At 44.5% G+C, this 19,868-nt stretch overlaps 1 protein-coding gene across 1 annotated transcript in view; it reads right to left on the reverse strand.

Annotated features, from left to right (window-relative positions):
• Positions 1-15,702: 15,702 nt before the first annotated feature.
• The window catches only part of LOC119648626, an 84,258-nt gene continuing 80,092 nt past the window's right edge, over positions 15,703-19,868 (reverse strand). Inside the window, exons 7-10 of the mRNA XM_038050396.1 lie at positions 16,614-16,917; positions 16,328-16,555; positions 16,102-16,275; positions 15,703-16,038 (exon numbers count right to left, since the gene is read on the reverse strand). Coding sequence (XP_037906324.1) covers positions 15,718-16,038; positions 16,102-16,275; positions 16,328-16,555; positions 16,614-16,917 — 1,027 coding nt within the window. The 3' untranslated portion in view covers positions 15,703-15,717. The remainder of the gene's footprint in view (positions 16,039-16,101; positions 16,276-16,327; positions 16,556-16,613; positions 16,918-19,868) is intronic.

Below are 19,868 nucleotides of genomic sequence, written 5' to 3' on the forward strand. Positions count from 1 at the left end.
GAAGGTGTTGGCGAAAAGGTCGGGCCTAGTCTTCGCTGCCAGTTTCAAAGCTCGGTTGGGGATGCCATCCAAACCTGGGGCCTTGTTGTCACCGAACCTACCACATATTTCCCGCAGCTCCTCCACAGTTACAGGCGGTATTATGTCGTCATTTAACTGGACAAACATTTGCCTTCCCCTATTTTCGTGGTGAGGGAACAGAGTGGTAACAATCTGTTTCAGGAGGCGCAGACAGGTCACCCAGGGTGATTTCCGCAGCCTTTTCATCACCACTCTGTAAGATTCGCCCTAAGGGTTTATGTCGGCATGGTCGCACAGCTGTTTGAAGCAGTTCCTTTTGCTCCTCCGAATGGCTTCCTTTAGGCTGCCACGCAATTGCTTGTGTGCCTCCTCTCGACCGTCGCCACCGGGTTTTCCCCTGAGCCTCTGGCAAAGCCTCCTTGCCCGAAACCATGCGGCTCGCAAACTTGCGATTTCGTTGTTCCACCAGTAGTTGGGTTGCCTACTGGGGAGCAATCGCCTTCTGGGCATAGTAGCATCTCATGCTTCCGTCACCCATCGAGTGATCTGCGTGGCTTTCTCTCCAGCCGTACCATTCAGGGATATGTCGGATTTGAGCACAGCGGAAAACGTGTCCCCCTCGAAAGCTTTCACTGTCCAGCCACGCATACCACCCGGCATTCTGCGAAAACTCTTTTTCGAGCTCGATCCGCCCTTGATCTCTATGCAGATTGCCTGGTGGTCGCTGTGAGTATAGTCCTCACTGACATGCCAAGCGATTCTACTGGCTAAAGTGGCACTCACGTATGTCAGGTCCACTATAGACCCCAGGCCCCTTCCCCGGAAAGTATACGAAGACCCAACATTCGCCAGTACCACGTCCAGCTCTGCTAATGCTTCGAGGAGAGCACGTCCCCTGACATTAGTTATTCGGCTACTCCATTCAAGAGCCCACGCATTGAAATCGCCTCCTATTGTGGTCGGCCAACGTCCTCTTGCATCCAAAACAAGAGCAGCAAGCATCCGTTCATACTCGACGAGTGTAGCGCTGGGTGGAGCATAGCAGCTGTAGATGTGGATGCCCTTCACCTTCGCTCTGTTGAAGCCCTCCTCCGGGTGCTCCATTATTTCCTGGAAGGCTTGTTCTCCACAAGTCCACAGCGCTGTTTGGCCCGTTTGGTCTTTGACCCAAACGCTACCACCGCGCTTTCGGTATGGTTCACTTAGTATGGCCACATCGATGTTTTTCTCGCGGATGGTTTGCGCGAGTAGATCCTGCGCCGCCTCGCAGTAGTTGAGGTTGATTTGTATCAACCTCCTCTGCGATTTGTGCTAAGGGCTCTCCTGTATTCCGGGCACCTGCTGCTGCCCGAAATGTGGCGATGGTCCACACCCTCCTTTCCTTTGCACAGTAGACAATTTGGGTCAGCTCCGCAGGCCTTGCTGATATGGCCTTCCACTCCGCATCTCCTGCATTGCTTTGACCTGTCATTTGGGTTAGTGCATGCCTTGGCAATGTGACCAAAGCCAAGGCATCTAAAGCACCGTTTTAACGCCACCTGTTCCCTAAGGCGACACATAACCCAGCCTATTCTCATTCTCCCTGCTGCTAACAGTTTGAGTGCGTTCTCCACTGGTAGGCTGATGATGGCGGTTTGTGTTCCCCCATAGGCTTTCCTTAGCGTTTTCACCACTGACTCTTGTAGTCCGGCAAGATCGAACTGTTTCTCAAACGCTTCGTGAACCTCCTCCTTCGTCGTGATTTCATCTATATCTTTGCAGATTATAGTGATCTCCGGCCTGCTAGCTCTTATGTCGGCTTCCTGTCCTAAAGTCTTCTCCTCGGAGAATCTGTAGATATGCTAATATTGTCAGATTGCATCCGGACCCTATTGTACTAGCCAAGCGTACTTAATTTTTCAAGGCATTCCATTAACAGTCGAGACTTTATCTGGTTGAATCTAAATGTTTTAATAACTGAGCAGCTATCAGTTAAGATCGTAAAGCTGTGGCTTCTTTAACCCCCTTTGGAGGTTGAAGTAAGCACACCTATCTATGCCATATATTTTCGTCTGAAATGTACTTTTTCTTTGAATCAACACAGAAGACGGATATGTTTTCTCTCTGCTATGAGGAATCCATCGTATTTAGTTGTCGGTTTAATCAGTAGGTCACTGTCATGCTCTCCCAGTTCGCTTTGTCACTCTATCGTCTTCAAAATTTCTTATCAAAATAAAACTTCCCATGGCACCTGTTACCGTCTGCCTTTTCACCCACATGACCATTAAGGTCGCCGGCAATGATTATGTAATCGTCAGCAGGCACCTGACAAGTCTTTTCATCGAGAAGTTGCCAGAAGGCATCTTTCTCGGCATCAGGTCGGCCTGTCTGTGGTGCATACGCGGTGAAGAAGTGAATAGTGCGATCAGCTGATATAATGGTGAGCTTCATCAGCCGATCATCAAATCGTTCGACTTCTTTAATGGCATCACGGAAACCCTCTGAGATGGCAATGCCAACACCATATTGAGTGTGTGGGTTACCAAAATAGAGAAGTTTGTAGCCATTTTTACCGCGTTCGCGTTCAATGTCGCAGCTTTTGGAACCAGACCATCCGGTTTCTTGCAGAGCGCAGATGTCAATGCACCTTTTCCGAAGGGCTCTTGCGAGTTCCTCGGTCTTTCCAGTTAGGGTACCAACATTTAGCGTGCAGACACGTATTTGTTTTGCTCGTTTTAACTAACTTGCTTACGTCCTGACGCCGTCCATGCATCAAGAACCCTTGCCCATTTCTCGACAGGACCGGGGCCCGTCCTGCCGCGTCGACTGAGGTGGACGCCCTAGCATTTATCCGAGGCCTGTGACTTAATCCGATCATCATGTTTGTAACGACATTCTATGCATTTTCTTGGTCGACCTGTCGCGGAGCCTGTCACCAAGAGAGATCAGGTAGGATTTAGCATAGTAGAATAACTCCAACTATACTCTATTTATCTCTTTCCCTGATCTCAGCATTTTATTTTTGTTTTACTGAGGATAGTACAGAGTACGTTGCCTCAAACCCTCCTCCTTTACCTGGGCTTGGGACCAGCATACTATGTTAATAGCATGGCGGAGTTTGCAACGCTATACTTCGGTATTAGTAATTTGGGATGCCGTATGGAATGAATGCTATTGGGCCAGTGTTTTGAGTTTATGCAACTTCTTGACCTTTGTGCCAATTTCTCTGATTTCTGGATCTTCTCTCTTCGTCTGCATCTGTATATGAAGACGAAGAGGAATCAATTCCAGAAGGAACTCCAGCGATGCCATTGGGTCATTCTTTGGAATTTATGTAACTCCTTGACCTTTGTGCCAGTTCCTCTGGCTCTCCACTCTTCCTCTGGACCCCCTCTCTCCAGGTACTCCAAGGATGCCGTTGGGCCAGACTTTGGAGCATATGTAGCGCCTTGACCTTTGTGGCAGTTTATTGTCCCATAAGTAATCATTGAACGTACTTTTGCAGTGTATATCCAACTTAGTATGTTCATGGTCCCTTCCATTGCTTTCCTGTTATGATTTTGCAAATCAATAATACTCTTGTATCTTTCTTACATACTTATATTTATGATGTGCGTCTCCCAGAGTATCTTTTTGTCTAGCCTGGTTCGAAAATATTTTTGGGTCATGTATTTTGATTTTCAAAAAATGTGGCAGCTATAATACGCTTCTTAGTGAATAGCACTATGCCGATTTTGGCTGGATTGATGGTCAGCCCTGGCTTCTGCGGGAGCGGTCACTAGCAATTCTCAATGTCAGCTCAATTCTGTCATATAGGACTTCCTCATATTTATCCGTGAAAATCAAGACTATATTATCAGTGGCATTTCAATGTGTCTATCAATAGTCGTGTCAGCATCCCATCCATTGGACCATCTTTTACAACCTTGTACACCCCAATGGAATTAGTACCAGCTTGTACTTCCTTGTTTGCTTTTTAGTATATTGTCGATCCATATGGTGTTCCTGATTCTTTCGCGAATATGGGCATTCGGGTCGACTTGTATCCGAGAAAGATGCCTTCTGGCAACTCCTCGATGCAAAGAATTGCAACGTCATGACGACTATATCATCATTGCCGGCGACCTTAATGCTAATATGGGTGAAAAGGCAGAGGGTAATAGGTGCCATGAGGGAAAGGGATTTGAAGCGCGCAATGAGGGTGACGAGCGTATAATCGATTTGCGGCCACCCATGACCTTGTACTTATGAATACCATCAAACGATTGTTTCATCTTTCAACATTTTAAACTGGGAATAGTAAAACATAAATGACGCCGACATTTTACCACCGTCATTGATTGCACACGTGTTCCCTATGAGACCATCGCACCTCAGCATCGGCCGTTGATTGCCATCCTGGAATTAAGCCACCTATAAAATAGCGTGAGGAACGCACTGGCCCGCCGTGCATTAAATGGTGGCGATTTCGTGTGAAGAAAGAAGAATGATCTTACTCACACGATCACCAATCATTACGAATCTGGAAGAATCGTGGAACCAAATTTAAGACACGATCTACAAAGCGGCCTCTGCCACCCTCAGGGTCACCAAGCCAGGTGAGCGCCTCTACCACAAGTTTCTCGATGATAAAACACTGGTCAATTGACAAATTTATAAGAATGCTATCCGGGAAGCAAAGAAAGCGATCGCTGGCACCCGAGCGTCCCATTATAAAAATCTTTATGATAAGCTGGACACTCGGGATGGCGAGAGAGATCTGTATCGACTTACCAAAAGTCCAAACGAACGCACACAAGATATCGAGCACTTCTGTTGCGTTAATGACAAGAACGGTACTTTGCTTACCGATCGTCGAGTCCCCACGGATAGATGACGAGAATATTTCGAGCAACTTTCAACTGAAGAATTTGTTTATCCTCCACTTCCACAATCATTGGGAGCAGTTCCACGTGTCAGCCCAACACCAGTCAACTCGCTGGGGAGTGCCGTCTGCACATACTCCAGGAGGGCGATCAGACCCGAGTCTGCACGGGGATTCATCTGAAGTGGCAATAGGTCACGAAAACTTACCAGGGGTATACTGGTACCATGGAAACCGGCATAGCCCCTGAATTCACATACTTCAGGAGAATTCCTGTTGTATGTGCCTTCATCTCGGTTGTTGCAGTTGACACCCTAGTGGGAGCTTCATGGGGTTTGTTTGTTACGTTCAAGCGAACAGAGACTTTCAGGACTCGATGTTGTGTTGCGTTTCAACACGGGAGCCGTACTCCTTAGTTCGGTAGAAATTTTGGTAGGTCTTGCATCCACCAGTATAAATGTTGAGCCATGCACTTGATAATGCGATAACACATTACAAAACATTACCTATCACGGAAGACTTTTGTAATACGGTGTTATTAGGTAATGCGGTGATTTTGTAACGTGGTTCGTGATGTTAATGACATATTAGATTTTGCGGTGATATTACTCTCGTGCTATTACATATATCGCCTGCCCATCTCTATGATTAAATTTAGGGAGGGGAGTGACATTTTCAAACTTTTGATTTTCTGGAATGGAGAATCTTTCAAAAATATTGTGAGAACATTTGATATGAATCAGAGCAAAACTAAGGACTCATACATGATTCAGTGGGGACTGGTGTATTAAACAAAAACTTCCGTTCAGAGCATTTGGATAAAGTTGTTGATATAATATTACTTGTCGCCTTCTTCAGTGCTTAGGTTTGAATAGGGACTGGCAGTTCGAATGGGAAAGAGTTTCAGCTGCTAATGCGTTGGAATTGTTCAAACACACGTATAGTGCTCTTCCTGAGGATCTTTTGGATGCCATCAAGCCTAAGAGCAAAGATGCCCTCCTAGAGTGATGTGTCCAGGCCAAAAAAGACAGTTCGAGCCAACTTATTTGAAAAATCTCACTAAGCAGTTGAGTGGAACCTCTGTCGTCGTTAAGATGCAACTTATGTCGCAGCCTGTGTCTTCAATGAGGCTCTTTACTTTCCTAATCTCTATGCAAGCCATGAAAATCAGTAGTGGACCAAGCGCCCAAGACGTTGGACATCCCGTGTGACTGTGTCCATAACAAGAACAAAAGAGGAGTGGTGAGAGGGCGCTTCCTTGATGAATACCAACAGAGACACGAAGCGGTTTTGACACACCCGCCATACTTCGAACTTTACTTTTCGGATCGTGGTAGAGCAATTGAACCCATCGCACGAGTTTTTCTGGCACGAAGTGTTGTCGTAAAGTTTAGTTTAAAGTGACCTGAGAGTATTCCCATTAACCTCTTAAGGCTTTTTTAGGTAGGTATTAGTATTATATGTAGGTATTTCCATATTTTCTCATAAGTACCCTAGCTTGTTCTATTCCCCATAAGTTAACTCAGTATAGTACCATTAATGTTCCTCTTCTTCTCCTGAGTATCATTCTCACGAACTATTTTCCGATTCCACTGAAGGATTCTGATCCATAGAACTGCATTTTTGCTCTTTTTCTGGGTAGTTCATTTGTTGCTTCATCGCTTTTTAGCCCAATATGGCCTGGAACGCAGTGCCTCTGGAACCTATTGTATGAGCCAAGGGTACTGATATTTAACAAGGCATTCCTCTAGCCCTCGTGTTGAATCTGAGTGTCTTTTTCCTTGAATGGAGGACATCTGTTTTCTCTCAGCTATGAGGGATCCATCAGTATATATGTTGGTTTAATCATACTGGTCACTGTTACGCTCTCCCAATTCACGTTGTCACACCATCGTCATCCAAATTTGTTATCAAAATAAAACTTTAATACAATACTTTATCTCGGTATTAGTAACTTGGGATGTCATATAGAAAGAATGCCATTGGACCAGTCTTTTGAGTTTATGCAACTCTTTGGCTTTAGTGCCAATTCTTCTGATTTAAACTGGCCGCCCTTCCTCTCAACCTTTTCTCTTCGCCTGCATCTATATATGAAGATGAAGAGGAATGAATCCAAGAAAGACCACCAGGGATTCCATTGGGCTAGTCTTTGGAGTGTATGTAACTCCTTGACCTTTACTCTATCTTTTTTACATAAATGTATAGTAAGTCTTCCAGAGTATCTTTTTGTCTAGCGCGGTTTCAAAATATTTGACCTTTGTTTCTTGTTCAATTTTTGGGTCATGTATTTTGATGATTCTCCAGAGATTTGGCAAGTATAATACGCTTCCTAGTGAATAGCACTATGGCGATTTTGACTGGATTGATGGCCAGCCCCGGCTTCCAGCAGCGATCACTAGTAATTCTCAATCCCAGTTGAAATCTGTCATATAGGGTCCTTTCAACTTTATCCGTGAAAATTAAGACTATATCATCAGTGGCATTTCAATGCGTCTATCAATAGCCGTATCAGTATTCAGCGCCTTTGGACCTCCTTGTACAACCTTGCACACCCCAATAGAATTAGTACCTACAACGTGGTTTACGGGCATTCTTTATCTCTGCATACGATATGTTGTTGATGTCAACTGATACAGGGCGGTTTCGATTGATTGTTCTGCTCGTTAACCATGTTGTTAGGAATGTAAGTGAAAAACTGCCATAAAGTTTGTCCTAATATAATATTTTCTAGGACTTTCTATGTTTAGCACGAATTTTTGAAATTTGGTCCTAAAAATTACGGTGAAAAGGGTCTTTATTGCTCGTTTTTGTAATGAAAATCGCCAGAGATATGTCCCAAGGTTCCACTGTTCCTTACCACCTTCAGGTTATTTTAGAGCAGTGCTGGAAAAATAACGACCACTCCAGGTTTAGAAGTTTCCATCATCCTACTCTAGCTTCTGAGCATGTCTTAGCTGTTTTCACGTGTTCTTTTTTCCGCTCTCTCTCTCTTGTTAGGGTGTTTAAAAGGAAAGAACTGCATTTGTCAAGAAATGAAAACTTAACATCGTCTACGTCGCTAAAAATAATTTTTACTCGGCATATATCGATATTTCAGGGATAACTTGTTTCGTTCTTTAGTTTCGGCTGTATGCTAGAAATACCGCGAGCACACATTGCTTATTTATTTGTCAAGTTTGCGGACACCGTAGTATGGTAATGCAGAAATATTTGGTAATGTGATGATATTAGGTAATGCGGTGATGTTTGGTAATGTGGTGATGTTGTAACATTTATGGGGGGGGGGGGTCCTCGTTTACCAATTATTGATTCTAACTTTTCATTGATTTTTTTCTTTTTTCAATATATTCACAGCGTCTAGAATCTTAAAACCCTTTTCCTTTAGGTCTTCTACAATGTTGTCTTTTTGGCACGTTGGTTGGAATCCCCTAGCCATAATTTTGATAGGCCGGTTGTTTTTGTCTTCCTACGTGGACCAGAGGGCTCTGTAGTCATCTGCGTTTAGAGTATGTACTTTCCAAACATTGTTGTTTAGAGCAATTATTGAGTACTACTTTATCATGGCTGCCAATAGGAGGCTTTTAATTTTCTGGTGCTTATCGATTCCGCTATTCCGATATTAATCGGCGCTAATCTTTTCTTAGAGGCTCTTCTTGTTTGCAAGATTCAGTCAGTTTCTTTAGCCAATTCTTTCTCATCTGTGTGGTATCCTTTTGGTTCATTAGGGCCACGACACTTCGCTGGGAGTGAACTAGCCTGAGTAGTTTTCTTGAAGATTTCGTTTTCCTGCTGTAGTTTTTTAATTTGCGAACTAAGTTGTAATGTAAGTTTCTCTAGCTTGGTGAGCTTCCCTCATTTTCCCGTTTCCTGAGGTATTTTAGTTACATTATTAGTTGATTTTATAGTTTTAGGTTTTCCTCCTTTGGTCTTAGTGATTTTTGTTAGTTGAGTTACGATTTTGATCGATGGTGATGATCTTGTAATCCTCTAAACTAAAAGGGTCGATCAAACGCAAACACCTCCTCAGAAACAACAGGAATGACCTCTTAGAGGGTGGATTTTCCAGTAGAGCTGGTCTGCCGCCAGGCGTATATACTACATGGTTTTGCTCCATCGCATATGGGTGGGTGCAATTTATACTTTTTGCCAGGTTTTGTGGTCTCTGTATTAGACTGCTAGGGCTTCATTCACGTTTGTTCACCACACGACGGTTGTCTAACACTGGGAGGTGTGAGTCGACTTAATAAGACAAGAACAAGGGTCATCACTGGCCTTTTCCAGGAACTTTACTTGTTAATGTTTATTAGACTTTGAGGTGATACTACATGCATCACCTACCCATCTTTTTCATTCAAATTAAGGCTGGGGCGGGGGAATTTTGTAAACATTTTTTTTTTAACATTATTTTAGTTGATTTTTTTTAATAGAGAACCTTTCGAGAATATTGAGAAAATTTGAGATGAATCAGAGCAAAACTAAGGAAGATACAACGGTTTAATGATATGATATCATATATGATTCAGCGGGGATTCGTGGTTGGAATGGCAAAGAGATTCAGCTGCTACTACATTGGATTCGTTCAAAAACACGTATAGTGCTCTTCCTAAGGATGTTTTGGATGCCATCAAGCCTATCTATGAAGATCCGAGCAAAGATGCCTTCTTAGAGCGATGTGTCCAGGCTTTACGCACAACAACAATGACAGTTTGAGCCAACTTTTTTGGAAAATCTCATCAAAGCACTTCACTGGAACCTCTGTCACCATCATTGAGGTCCAATTTATGTAGCAGCCTATTTCTTCAATTAAGGCTCTTTACTAACCTCTATGTAAGGCATGAGAATCAGTAGTGGATCAAGCGCCCATGAACGAGCGCGATAGGCCGAGCGGACCTAGGAGCTGAAAAAGAAACTAAAGAAGGCAGGATTCGCCGTAGACAGGAACAGAAAAGTGCTTTAAACATCATGGATAATAGCAACATCCTTTATAGTCCTAGTATAGATGATTCAGTGTGAGTTAAGTCGCTAAAACTTGCCAACGAACGTTTTGTTCCAATTTTTTTAGTGTTCAAAACTTCAAACCGTTTTCCCTAAAAATTACATTTTTAAAGTTGATCATGCCACCAAAATTACTGCACCCATCCTTTTTAAGGTTTTGTGTAAACACAAAACCTTATTAAAATCGGTTTACTGTCTGTCTGTCTGTCTTTTTTTTTTTGAGGAGGTGGAAAAAGACACTGGTCTGGACACACCAGCGTGTGGGATTTTTACCCACTAAAACCACCCGCGACTCCCTCCCTGCCCCGCGGAACCACCATAAGGTATTACATCACGGGGCGGAGTCAGCTCATTCTAGCTTAATCCCATTTCTTCTATGCGCGGCGCACGTGACCGCGCTTTTCTCTTTTCCTCTGCCTTTCGCAATTTATCTTGAATAGAAACGACCATGGAGTTAACCGCATTCCAATTCTCTTGATGTGCTAGCATTTTCGGCACCAGATTTTCCGGTACTAGCACCTCTCCTAGAGTCTCCTCTAGATTCCTCCTTTCTTCCACAAATCTCGGACAGTGGAAGAATACATGCTCTGGGTCCTCTGGGACTCCATCGCAATTTGGACAATCGGGTGAAGTCTCCAATTTAAACCTGTGAAGGTATTGGAGATATCCTCCGTGCCCCGTGAGAAACTGGGTGAGATTATAATTAATCTCACCGTGTCGTCTCTCCAACGACTCCTTGATGGTCGGCTTGGAAGTGACGATATGATTCCCGATTCTAACACAGGCGTAATTTCTCTTCCGGCGCTTCGTGATGAGGACCGCTTCTGTTTTTTCCTCCGCAAGCGTCAAACCAGAGCTCTCCAACCAGCATTTGACAGCACTGATTGCCTCACTTGAGTGTAACTCAGCATCTTCAAGATGCTTTGCGACAACAACCAGTGCTATGTCGTCAGCGTAACCCACCACTGTGGCTTCCTCCGGAAGGGGAAGATTAAGTACATCGTTGTATATGATGTTCCACAGTAGTGCGCCCAATACGGAGCCCTGTGGGACACCCGCGGAAACAACGTACTCCTGGGGTCCGTCATCAGTGTCATACCAGAACCTCCTTTCAGTTAAGTAACTATCGACGATAGCAGCGAGATAGGCGGGATTCCAATTGGTCGAATTGAATGCATTTTTCACGTCCAAGGTTATTACCATGCAATATTTGCTGGTACTACCCTTTCCGTGAATTGCATCTTCGGCCAAGCCAGTAACGAATTTGATGGCATCAATGGTTGATCTGGCTTTTCGGAATCCATACTGCCGATCTGAAAGGCCGCCTTGGCTCTCAACAACCGGGAGTAATCTATTATAGATTACCCGCTCCAACATTTTCTTCACCGTGTTCAAAAGACATATGGGTCGGTATGACAATGGATGGACGATGGATGGAGGTTTACCAGGCTTAGGGAGAAGTACCAACTTCTGTCGCTTCCAAGTCGCCAGAAATATTCCTTCGGACATGCACGCTTCGAACAACTCAGAGAACATGTCCGACCTGGATTTCACGGCAAGCTTAAGGGCCTTATTCGGTACTCCGTCCAGGCCTGGCGCTTTATTGTCTCCTATTCTGCCGCAGATGTCCAGCAGTTCGTCTCTGGTGACTGGAGGAATTGCCGTCACATTCAGAGGTGGTTGGAATATGTTGGTGCTCTCCTCTTGCTGGGGGAATAACCCCTGGATGATTTTCAGCAAGAGGGTGGGACACGTGATCTGCGGAGAGGAGCGGCCTCTGAATCGTCCCATCACTATTCTATAAGCACTCCCCCACGGGTTTATGTCCGCTTCTGAGCAGAGCTCCTTAAAGCATTTCGCCTTGCTTCGCTGGATGGCGAGCTTGAGGGTTTTGCGGGCTGCCTTATAGGCGCACTCTTTCTGCCCCTGATCGACTCTACCTACCGCCCTCTGAGCCGCTCTTCTGGCTCGGTGGCAGGCTGATCGAAGACCGGCCAGTTCATCATTCCACCAGTAGTTTGGTCTTCTACTGGGGAATGAGCACCTCCTAGGCATAGACGCGTCACATGCTTTGGCGATGCATTGAGTCAGATAGACGGCTCTTTCCGTAGAGGCGCCTGCTTTATCAGGTTGATCTAACCACACCTGTATAAAGGTCTGCTCATCCAAAGATTTTGCAGACCAGCCTGAAACCTTTTTCGGTTTCGGGCATGATAGCTCTTTGCCCTGTGGCTCGGCACATGTCTCAAAGGAGATTGCCTGGTGATCGCTGTGGGTGTAGCGTTCGCTGACGCACCAGGACATACCACGCGCCAGGGAAGGGCTGATAAAGGTCAGGTCTACAACCGAGCCTGACCCCCCTTTCTGAAAGGTGTTTACAGCACCTTCGTTGGCCAAAACCATGTCCATCTGCGTGAAAGCTTCTATTAAACTGCGCCCCCTAGCATTTGATTCTCTGCTACCCCACTCTAGGGCCCAAGCATTGAAATCACCAGCAATAACCTTCGGGCTTCGTCACCTTGCGTCGAGAACAAGATTATCAAGCATTTGCTCGAATTCAGACAGTGTCAAACTTGGTGGGGCGTAGCAGCTGTATACATATACACCACTTATTTTCGCCCACACAAAGCCACTGGCTGCCTGACTTGCAGTACATTGTATGACCTGTCGACCACAAGCCCATATCGCCGCTCCACCAGTCGAATCTGTGACCCATACGCCACCGTGACGGCTTCTGTACGGCTCACTTATGATGGCGATTTCCATCTCTGATTCAAACGTGGTCTGCTCAAGTAAATCCTGAGCGACCCTGCAATGATTGAGGTTTATTTGAATAAACCTCATTTTCTTATTGCAGTGAGCGCCTTCTTAAATTCAGGACATTTACTACTTCCGGCAATATGCCGGTTATCTTGCCCCTCTTTCACCTCGCACAATAGGCATTTGGGGTCCCTATTGCACTCCCTGGCAATATGGCCCTTCTCCCCACACCTTCTGCATCGATCGGATCGATCAATGCTGCTGGTGCATACCTTGGCGAAGTGCCTAAACATGAGGCATTTAAAGCACCTCTTTAGTGAAGTCTGTTCTCTTAAACGGCAGACAACCCATCCAATCCGAACTTTTCCGGCAGCCAACAACATCTGCGCTGCCTCCACTGGTACTCGTATTGTGGCCGTTTGAGTACCGCCATAGGCTTTTCGTAAACTTACAACAGACTCCTCTGTAAGTTCTTCCAACTTGAATTGCTCCTTCAGAGCTGTACAAATTTCTGCTTTTGATGTTATTTCATCGAGATCCTTATATTGTATGTAGATCTCATGTTTTTAGGCAGGCACTGCAGCATTCTCCCCAAGTGAGTCCTTCACCCGAGTGCAAAAGTCATCAGTGTTGCCCACGCTGGATCTTTTCAGCTCGAACATAAGATCCCATTTCTGGGTTCTTCGGATTCGATTCACATTTCCGCTCAGATCTTTTAGGTCGGGATCCGCTTTGACCTTTCTGAGTATCTCCGCATAGGACAGATTTGCCTTTCTGGAGATAACAATCGCATCTGGACGGGTTCGCAATTTTGCTTTTCCTTTCGCTTTTTTGCTCGTAACCTTAGTCCATCCATCGTTTCCGTTCGTCTTGGGCTTCGCAACGCTGGTCGACTTTTCTACATTTGCTGTACGCTTTCCTCCTTCAGAGCTATTAGTGCTGGTTTTCAGAGTTTCCTGTCCGTCTTTTTTTCTCTTAGGTGCCTGCTGATTATTTGAAGGATCCCCCTCTTTTTCCCGTACTCGTTTATTTCGCCGTGTTTCGATGGTAGTACGGTTAGGTGTCACTTGGGTCGCTTGTGACACTGTTGGTGCAGCGGGGTTCGGTGTATCTTTAGTATTCTTTTCCTCCATCTGCGATCTATTATAGAGGACTCTAATGGCCCTCACCATATTCTTTATGGCTTGGTGCACGTTGTGCTTGTCCTTGATGAACTCGGACAGCTCAACTATTTTTGCCCCAAGCTGGATAAATGGTAATTCCTCCGGATCGGGACTCCGCTCCTTATAAGCTCCGACAGGGTTACTCCTTTTATACGTTGTTTCACTTTTGCCAGTTATTGATCTTGCCTGTACTTTTTCCTTCATCGCCTTTAGCATTGGTGGAGATCTCAAAGTTGATGAGCTTCTTTTGAATGGATCCTTATCTTGTTCCTGGAGCACCTCTTGCTGTCGCGCATCTTGAACATATGCTGTGGGTGTTGTTACAGTTTTTGTCGTCCAACGATCCATCTTCAGTTCATCCTTGGTTGTTCTTGCTACTGGTTTTCTCGGTAAGGTCGTACTTCGCTTGAACACTTCCTTCTCCAGATCCTAATCACTTGTAACATTATATGCCAAGGTGGCCAAGTTGTCCACCACCGAGGCACTGCGGTCGAGGGATATCGACAACCGGGAGCCCGCTTGCTCACTCCAAAAAGCCGCCGGTACTGGGGTTCCGAGCCCCTGCACCGTAAGTTTACTCCTTCTCTCGTCTTCCATGGTGGTTTTATGTTCTGGGTATCCTTCCCATAGCCATTTTGGTCCACGCACCAGCGATGAGCAAACACTAGCCCATACACAGTCAGAAAAGAAAAGTGCATGAACACATATTTACACATCAATAGGTATGCCCCTATCCGCCACCTGGGGTCGCGCCTGATGGGAGATCTGGCAACTCCTCACAGGAGCAGCTGTCTGTCTGTCTGTCCGTCACACGCATTTTTCTCGGAGTCGGTTATAGCGATTGGCACCAAATTTGGTAGAAAGGTGGGAACTGTGAACGCTCACGCATATAGTGAGTTACATTCTTTTACGTAGAATTTAAGGGGGGGGGGGTCCCCATACATGCGAAAGGGGGGTGTAAATTTTCTTTTCATCGAATATAGTCATGTGAGGTATCAAATTAAAGGTCTCGATTAGTACTTTTCGAAGCTGGTCTTGGTTTTGACATTTGTTGAAAAGGTGAGGAGTGCGGAGAGTAGAAAGCGATCATTTTTTTAACGAACCCATTCTCAGAAACCACCCAACTGAGAAATCTGAAAAAAATCAGGGGGCTGCCACTATATGGTGCCTAGGCTCCGAAATACCTTCCATACCGATACCTGTTCAAATAAAGTAAATAATAGTACATAACTATAATTTTTAGTAATTGACAGGAAAACCCCCCTTAAGTTTACCATAGAATCACAAAATTTTGCAGCAATATAGGCTACAGCAAAGAGCATGATTCTGCCAAATTTGATGAAAATCGCACTATTACTAACAAAGTTATACTAGGTCAAAACTGTCGCCTCTCTGCAAATTCAAGACTATGAATGTCAATATCACTTGAAAATGGAAATTTTCACATAATATATGCACATTTTACGTGCTACATGCTAATGGGACAAATGCACACTCGAATCTCTTTATAAGAGAAATACACGAAACCTTTCATACCTGAAGCGTCTAGCTTCCGGTTTCCCAACTTGTTAATTTTTAGACACGATTTCTGTACATAATTTACTAGGTAACGCTGGCGGTTTTTTTTCAAAATTAGCCGATTTTTCCGGCGGTTTTCACTTCAAAGTGCTCCCATGAAGTGAAAAATTGTAATTTTGAAAAATCATTGGTTATAAAAAATAACTGTCGTCAAAAAATTCACACATACCAGTCTTGTTCTTAGTTATCCTTCTTCTGTGGTTAGGTTTGTTGAATGGTATTTTTGACAAAAAATACTTAAAATCGGTTTAAAATTTTTATTCAAAAGAAGCTAGAACTGAATTCTTTAAATAATTATTTTTAGTATTAAATTTATAAATATATTTACATTATTGGTTGAAATAAAAAAACATTAAATTAATTCACATTTTTTACTCCATCAGGAGAATTATTACTTTCATTGTAAACGGGAATCCAATATTGTACAGGCCTAACCTCGTAGTACTTGCCTACATCCAAAATCCACACTGAACCGTTTTTATTCTTCTCCATAGCACGAACCATATTTTCCGCGCATATTTCAGCACTTTGAGATTCGGCAGTGACTAAATGCCTGCCTAGAATAGCTGCGTACGGGAAAGTTGTTGATCCTTCAGGATCTTGCGTCAAGTCCGTGTTGGTCATTCCTGGACATACTAACATAAGCTTAACACCTGTTCTCTTAAAATAAAAATCGTCCTGGAAATAGAAAGGGATATGAACCTCCCGAGAAGGAATTACATAGAATTTTGGTTGGCTTACAGCAAGGGACCTAGTGAATCCGACCTGACCGTGTTTGCTGCTGGAGTATATAGCGAATGCATTACACGGTACAAGTCCCAAAACCGAAGCAATATTTACTATGGTGCCACCCTTTCCACCATTGTGTCTTCCCATTCGTTCCATTGCAGCAAGTGTAGTGTAGACGGTCCCTAGCTAGAGATGATATGAGGTTATAGGTTGTCCTTCCAGAATAATAAGCACCTACCAAATTAACGCCTATAGTCTTTTCGGGACACCCGTCGCACAGAACACCACTAGAATTTATGAATACGTCCAAATTTTTTACTTTATCCCCCACCACATTGAATGCTTCCGCGACCGAATATCTATTTGTCACATCTATTGGTTGGTAGTATATTTGTTTTTCTGGATATCGCCTCCGCAGTGCTTCTAGCAAACTTTTATTCTCTCGAATATCCAGAATTCCCAGGCTCTATAAAGTCGAATAAATTGTGGAGCTAAAAAAATTGCAATATAAATGGTGACCTTACCGCGATACCTCTTTCTAACATTGAGATGCAAGCCGCTTTGCCAATGCTACCGAATCCGCCTGTAATTGCTGCATTGCTACCTCTCAACTTTAATGCCTTTTTCGGGCGATTTATTCTTTTATTCATTCTTTTCTGCCATTTTTGAATAAGTTTGATGTCTGCAGAAGAAGATAGTCCATATCGCGGTACTGCCTTTTTGTAGACGTCTACATCTGATGGCTTTATAACCTTCTTGGGAGCACTAATTTTTATAAGGTCCCGTTTGCAGTCTTTCGGACCTTTTGGGATCCTGTCAGCAGATTGTCTAGAAGATTAAAGAATGGGAGTACATATTTATAATATGACAAGCATAGTATGTAGGTAGGTAGGTATCAGTGGCCGCTCCGAAGAGCCCAATTAGCAACAAACTCCTAACACCATAACTGCTGTTATAAGAGCAGGGAAGCAGAGCCCAGCCGATTCAGATCTTCAGCCCAGCCAGTCCGTACATTTACGAATGAAAGTAGCTCTCACATCCTGCAGCTAGAAATCTCTCTGAGGTCCCCAAGGAATGGTTTATCCAGTGTCCAAAGTCTGATTCTAGTTAGAGCTGGGCAATCGCAAAATAAGTGCCTGAGGGTTCCCTTCTTTTTCCCGCAGCTTCGGCAATGAGAATTGTAGGGTATCCCGAGCCTGGTGGCATGGTCCCTTGTGGGTCAGTGCCCCGTGCAGACTATCGTAATCTTGTATGCATTTGCACGCGTCTAGCACAGGAGCTCTCGTGATTGGGTTTTGTTATAAGCGGCCCAAACTTCCTTGACTTGGCACAGGTAGTGAGCCTTCACCATCTGAGGTCCGCGGCTGCTACGCAGTGCGAATAGATACAGTCACCAGCGGGACACAGACTGTACCCGCCGAAGGATTGCCAAGACCAGGAACCCTGAGGAGAGTGACCTTAAGTGTGCCGCCCAGACTATTCAACACGTTCGCTGAGGCCAGGCCTTAATGACCGCTTGAATGTCGGTCAGAAAGCTATGTTACGCTTAGAGCTGGGATCATGTCCTAGCCCTCGACAGACTTCCAGTATCGCCAGTACTTTCACTTGGAATACACTGACTAAACCTGTCTTTATTCGAGCAAACCCCCTCCCCCCTTCCCACCGACTCCACAGACCATCTTTGATCCGTCGATAGAGAATGCGGTGTCATAGCCTTGCAACACGCCACGATCTTCCATGGTTGGAAAGTCCACAGCAAAGTTTTTTGTGAAGTTCAGCTTGCGTGTGGCATAGTCCTTTGAATCTTTTGAATACTATTAAGCTTCGTTTTGTTGTACTTTTTGCTCAAAGCCTACCACCATACAATAGAGCTGTTCATTAGAACGACGCACCACAGCATTGTACATTCATTTCTTTGGAAAGGTTCTCTTGCAGGTATAGAAAGCTATACAGGCTTCCTTGACCCTCAGTTCCATGTTCAATCTCCAATTTAGCTTTGAATCCAGGATTACACCCAAATACTTTACATTGGAGGAAAGAATCTATCATCCTTCATTCAGCAGCGGTGAATTCCAGATACTTTTGGCTTGGTGGTGAATAGCATTACCACCTTCACCTCGCTCCTGTTCAATATTGCCAAAATATCGTCCACCACTATTAACCAGAGCACCGGAGAGATGGCGCCACCCTGGAGCGTGCCTCTATTCGCAGCTCTGGTCAAGTGCTTGCCTCACAGATCTGACTGGATTATCCTGGTACTTAGCATGGATATAATCCAATGCGTAAGATATTCCTTCTTACAGCTTCCTTGATGGCGTTGATACTAACGTTGTTGAATAGTTCCTCTATATCCAAGCTAGAGTATACTGCTTGTACTGCCGTGACCACTCAACCGTCCCAATTACCTCGTGGAGAGCGGTTTCAGTGGATTTGCCTTTGAGGTAGGCATGCTCGGACTTAGAAAATGGCGTCCTCCTCCTTAAGTGGATGTCCAGGACGCGCTCTCTCTTCAACACGAAAGAGGTGAGGCTGATTGGTCGAAAGTCCTTCGCAGACTCATGGCCTGCCCGCTTTCGGGACGGGACTCAAAGAATCTCCCTGGAAGATGCCCCTCCGTATATAGATGGGTTCTGAGGTATTAGCACCTTCAGATGTACGCACTGATAAGGTGGTATGCCACTCTTCCGTGACTGTGGCCAAAAACTAACTTGCGGGACGTTGTCAAAAGCCTTGGCATAATCGATATACCAACTAAAGAGGTTTCTTTGGCCTCTAGTTGCTTGTCCTACAAATACCGAGTCGATAATGGGTTGCTCTTTGCAATCACCACTTGAACCAACTCGGCAACCCTTTTGCTCCTCGGACAGAATGTTGTTGGTCTCGAGTAATCTAAGTAATCGGTCTTGTGTCCGCGGGGTCCTGCACCGTGTCTTTCTTAGGGATAAGGTAAGTAATCCCTGCAGTGAGGAAGGATGGAAATTGTTCCGGCTGACTCTTGACCTGATTTATGCTGTGTGCCAATCGACCATGTATACTGGTGAACTTTAGTACCTGAAGTTCTGCACCCGATCCAGACCTGGGCGCCTCTAGTTCTTGGAGCTGTTTATGGCTCGTCGAACTTCCTCTTCGGTAACATCAGGACGCTCTGTTGGGATTCATTAATTGATCTGAAAAAACTCCACTGGTTCCTCGAGTAAGTTACATTCTGGACACGTCTGGAGTGACTTTCGCCATACCGTCATAACCAGCTGTATATGACAGAAAGTTTCTGCTTTAGTGTGGCCAGAATTTCAACTACGGGAGTTTCATGCCATAATTCCTGTAAACCCTCTGGACTTTTTTCACACCCGTCTGCTGGCATTGTCAATCCTGGTTTGAATCAGTATAGCAATGTCCTGCGTTAGTAAGTCCAGCCGATGTTCCAGACGAATTTTCCATTTTTATTATTATAATAGGGCGAGGTTACAATGTATTCTCTCTTGATCAGGATTAATTTTCATAAATAAGCTAATATAACACGTATATATCTGTCAGGTCAGCATATTGAGTTCGTCTTAATGTTCATCTAAATGTCTAATGATTTATGTTCCAAGTGAAAAAATGTCATGCGTTCTGGTTATCCACGCATTATCGAATTCGCCATTCAGACATGTTTGAAGTTCATGGCCACTGAACGATATCGAGAACAAAATTTGCAACTTAAAATTTGAATCATATCTAATCGCGAATACAAACAAAACCGGTATTTGGCGCTCATTGCTTGCAGGCGCCTAATCCAG

Source organism: Hermetia illucens, chromosome 2 (assembly GCF_905115235.1).
Source record: "Hermetia illucens chromosome 2, iHerIll2.2.curated.20191125, whole genome shotgun sequence".
NCBI classification, from domain to species: domain Eukaryota; kingdom Metazoa; phylum Arthropoda; class Insecta; order Diptera; family Stratiomyidae; genus Hermetia; species Hermetia illucens.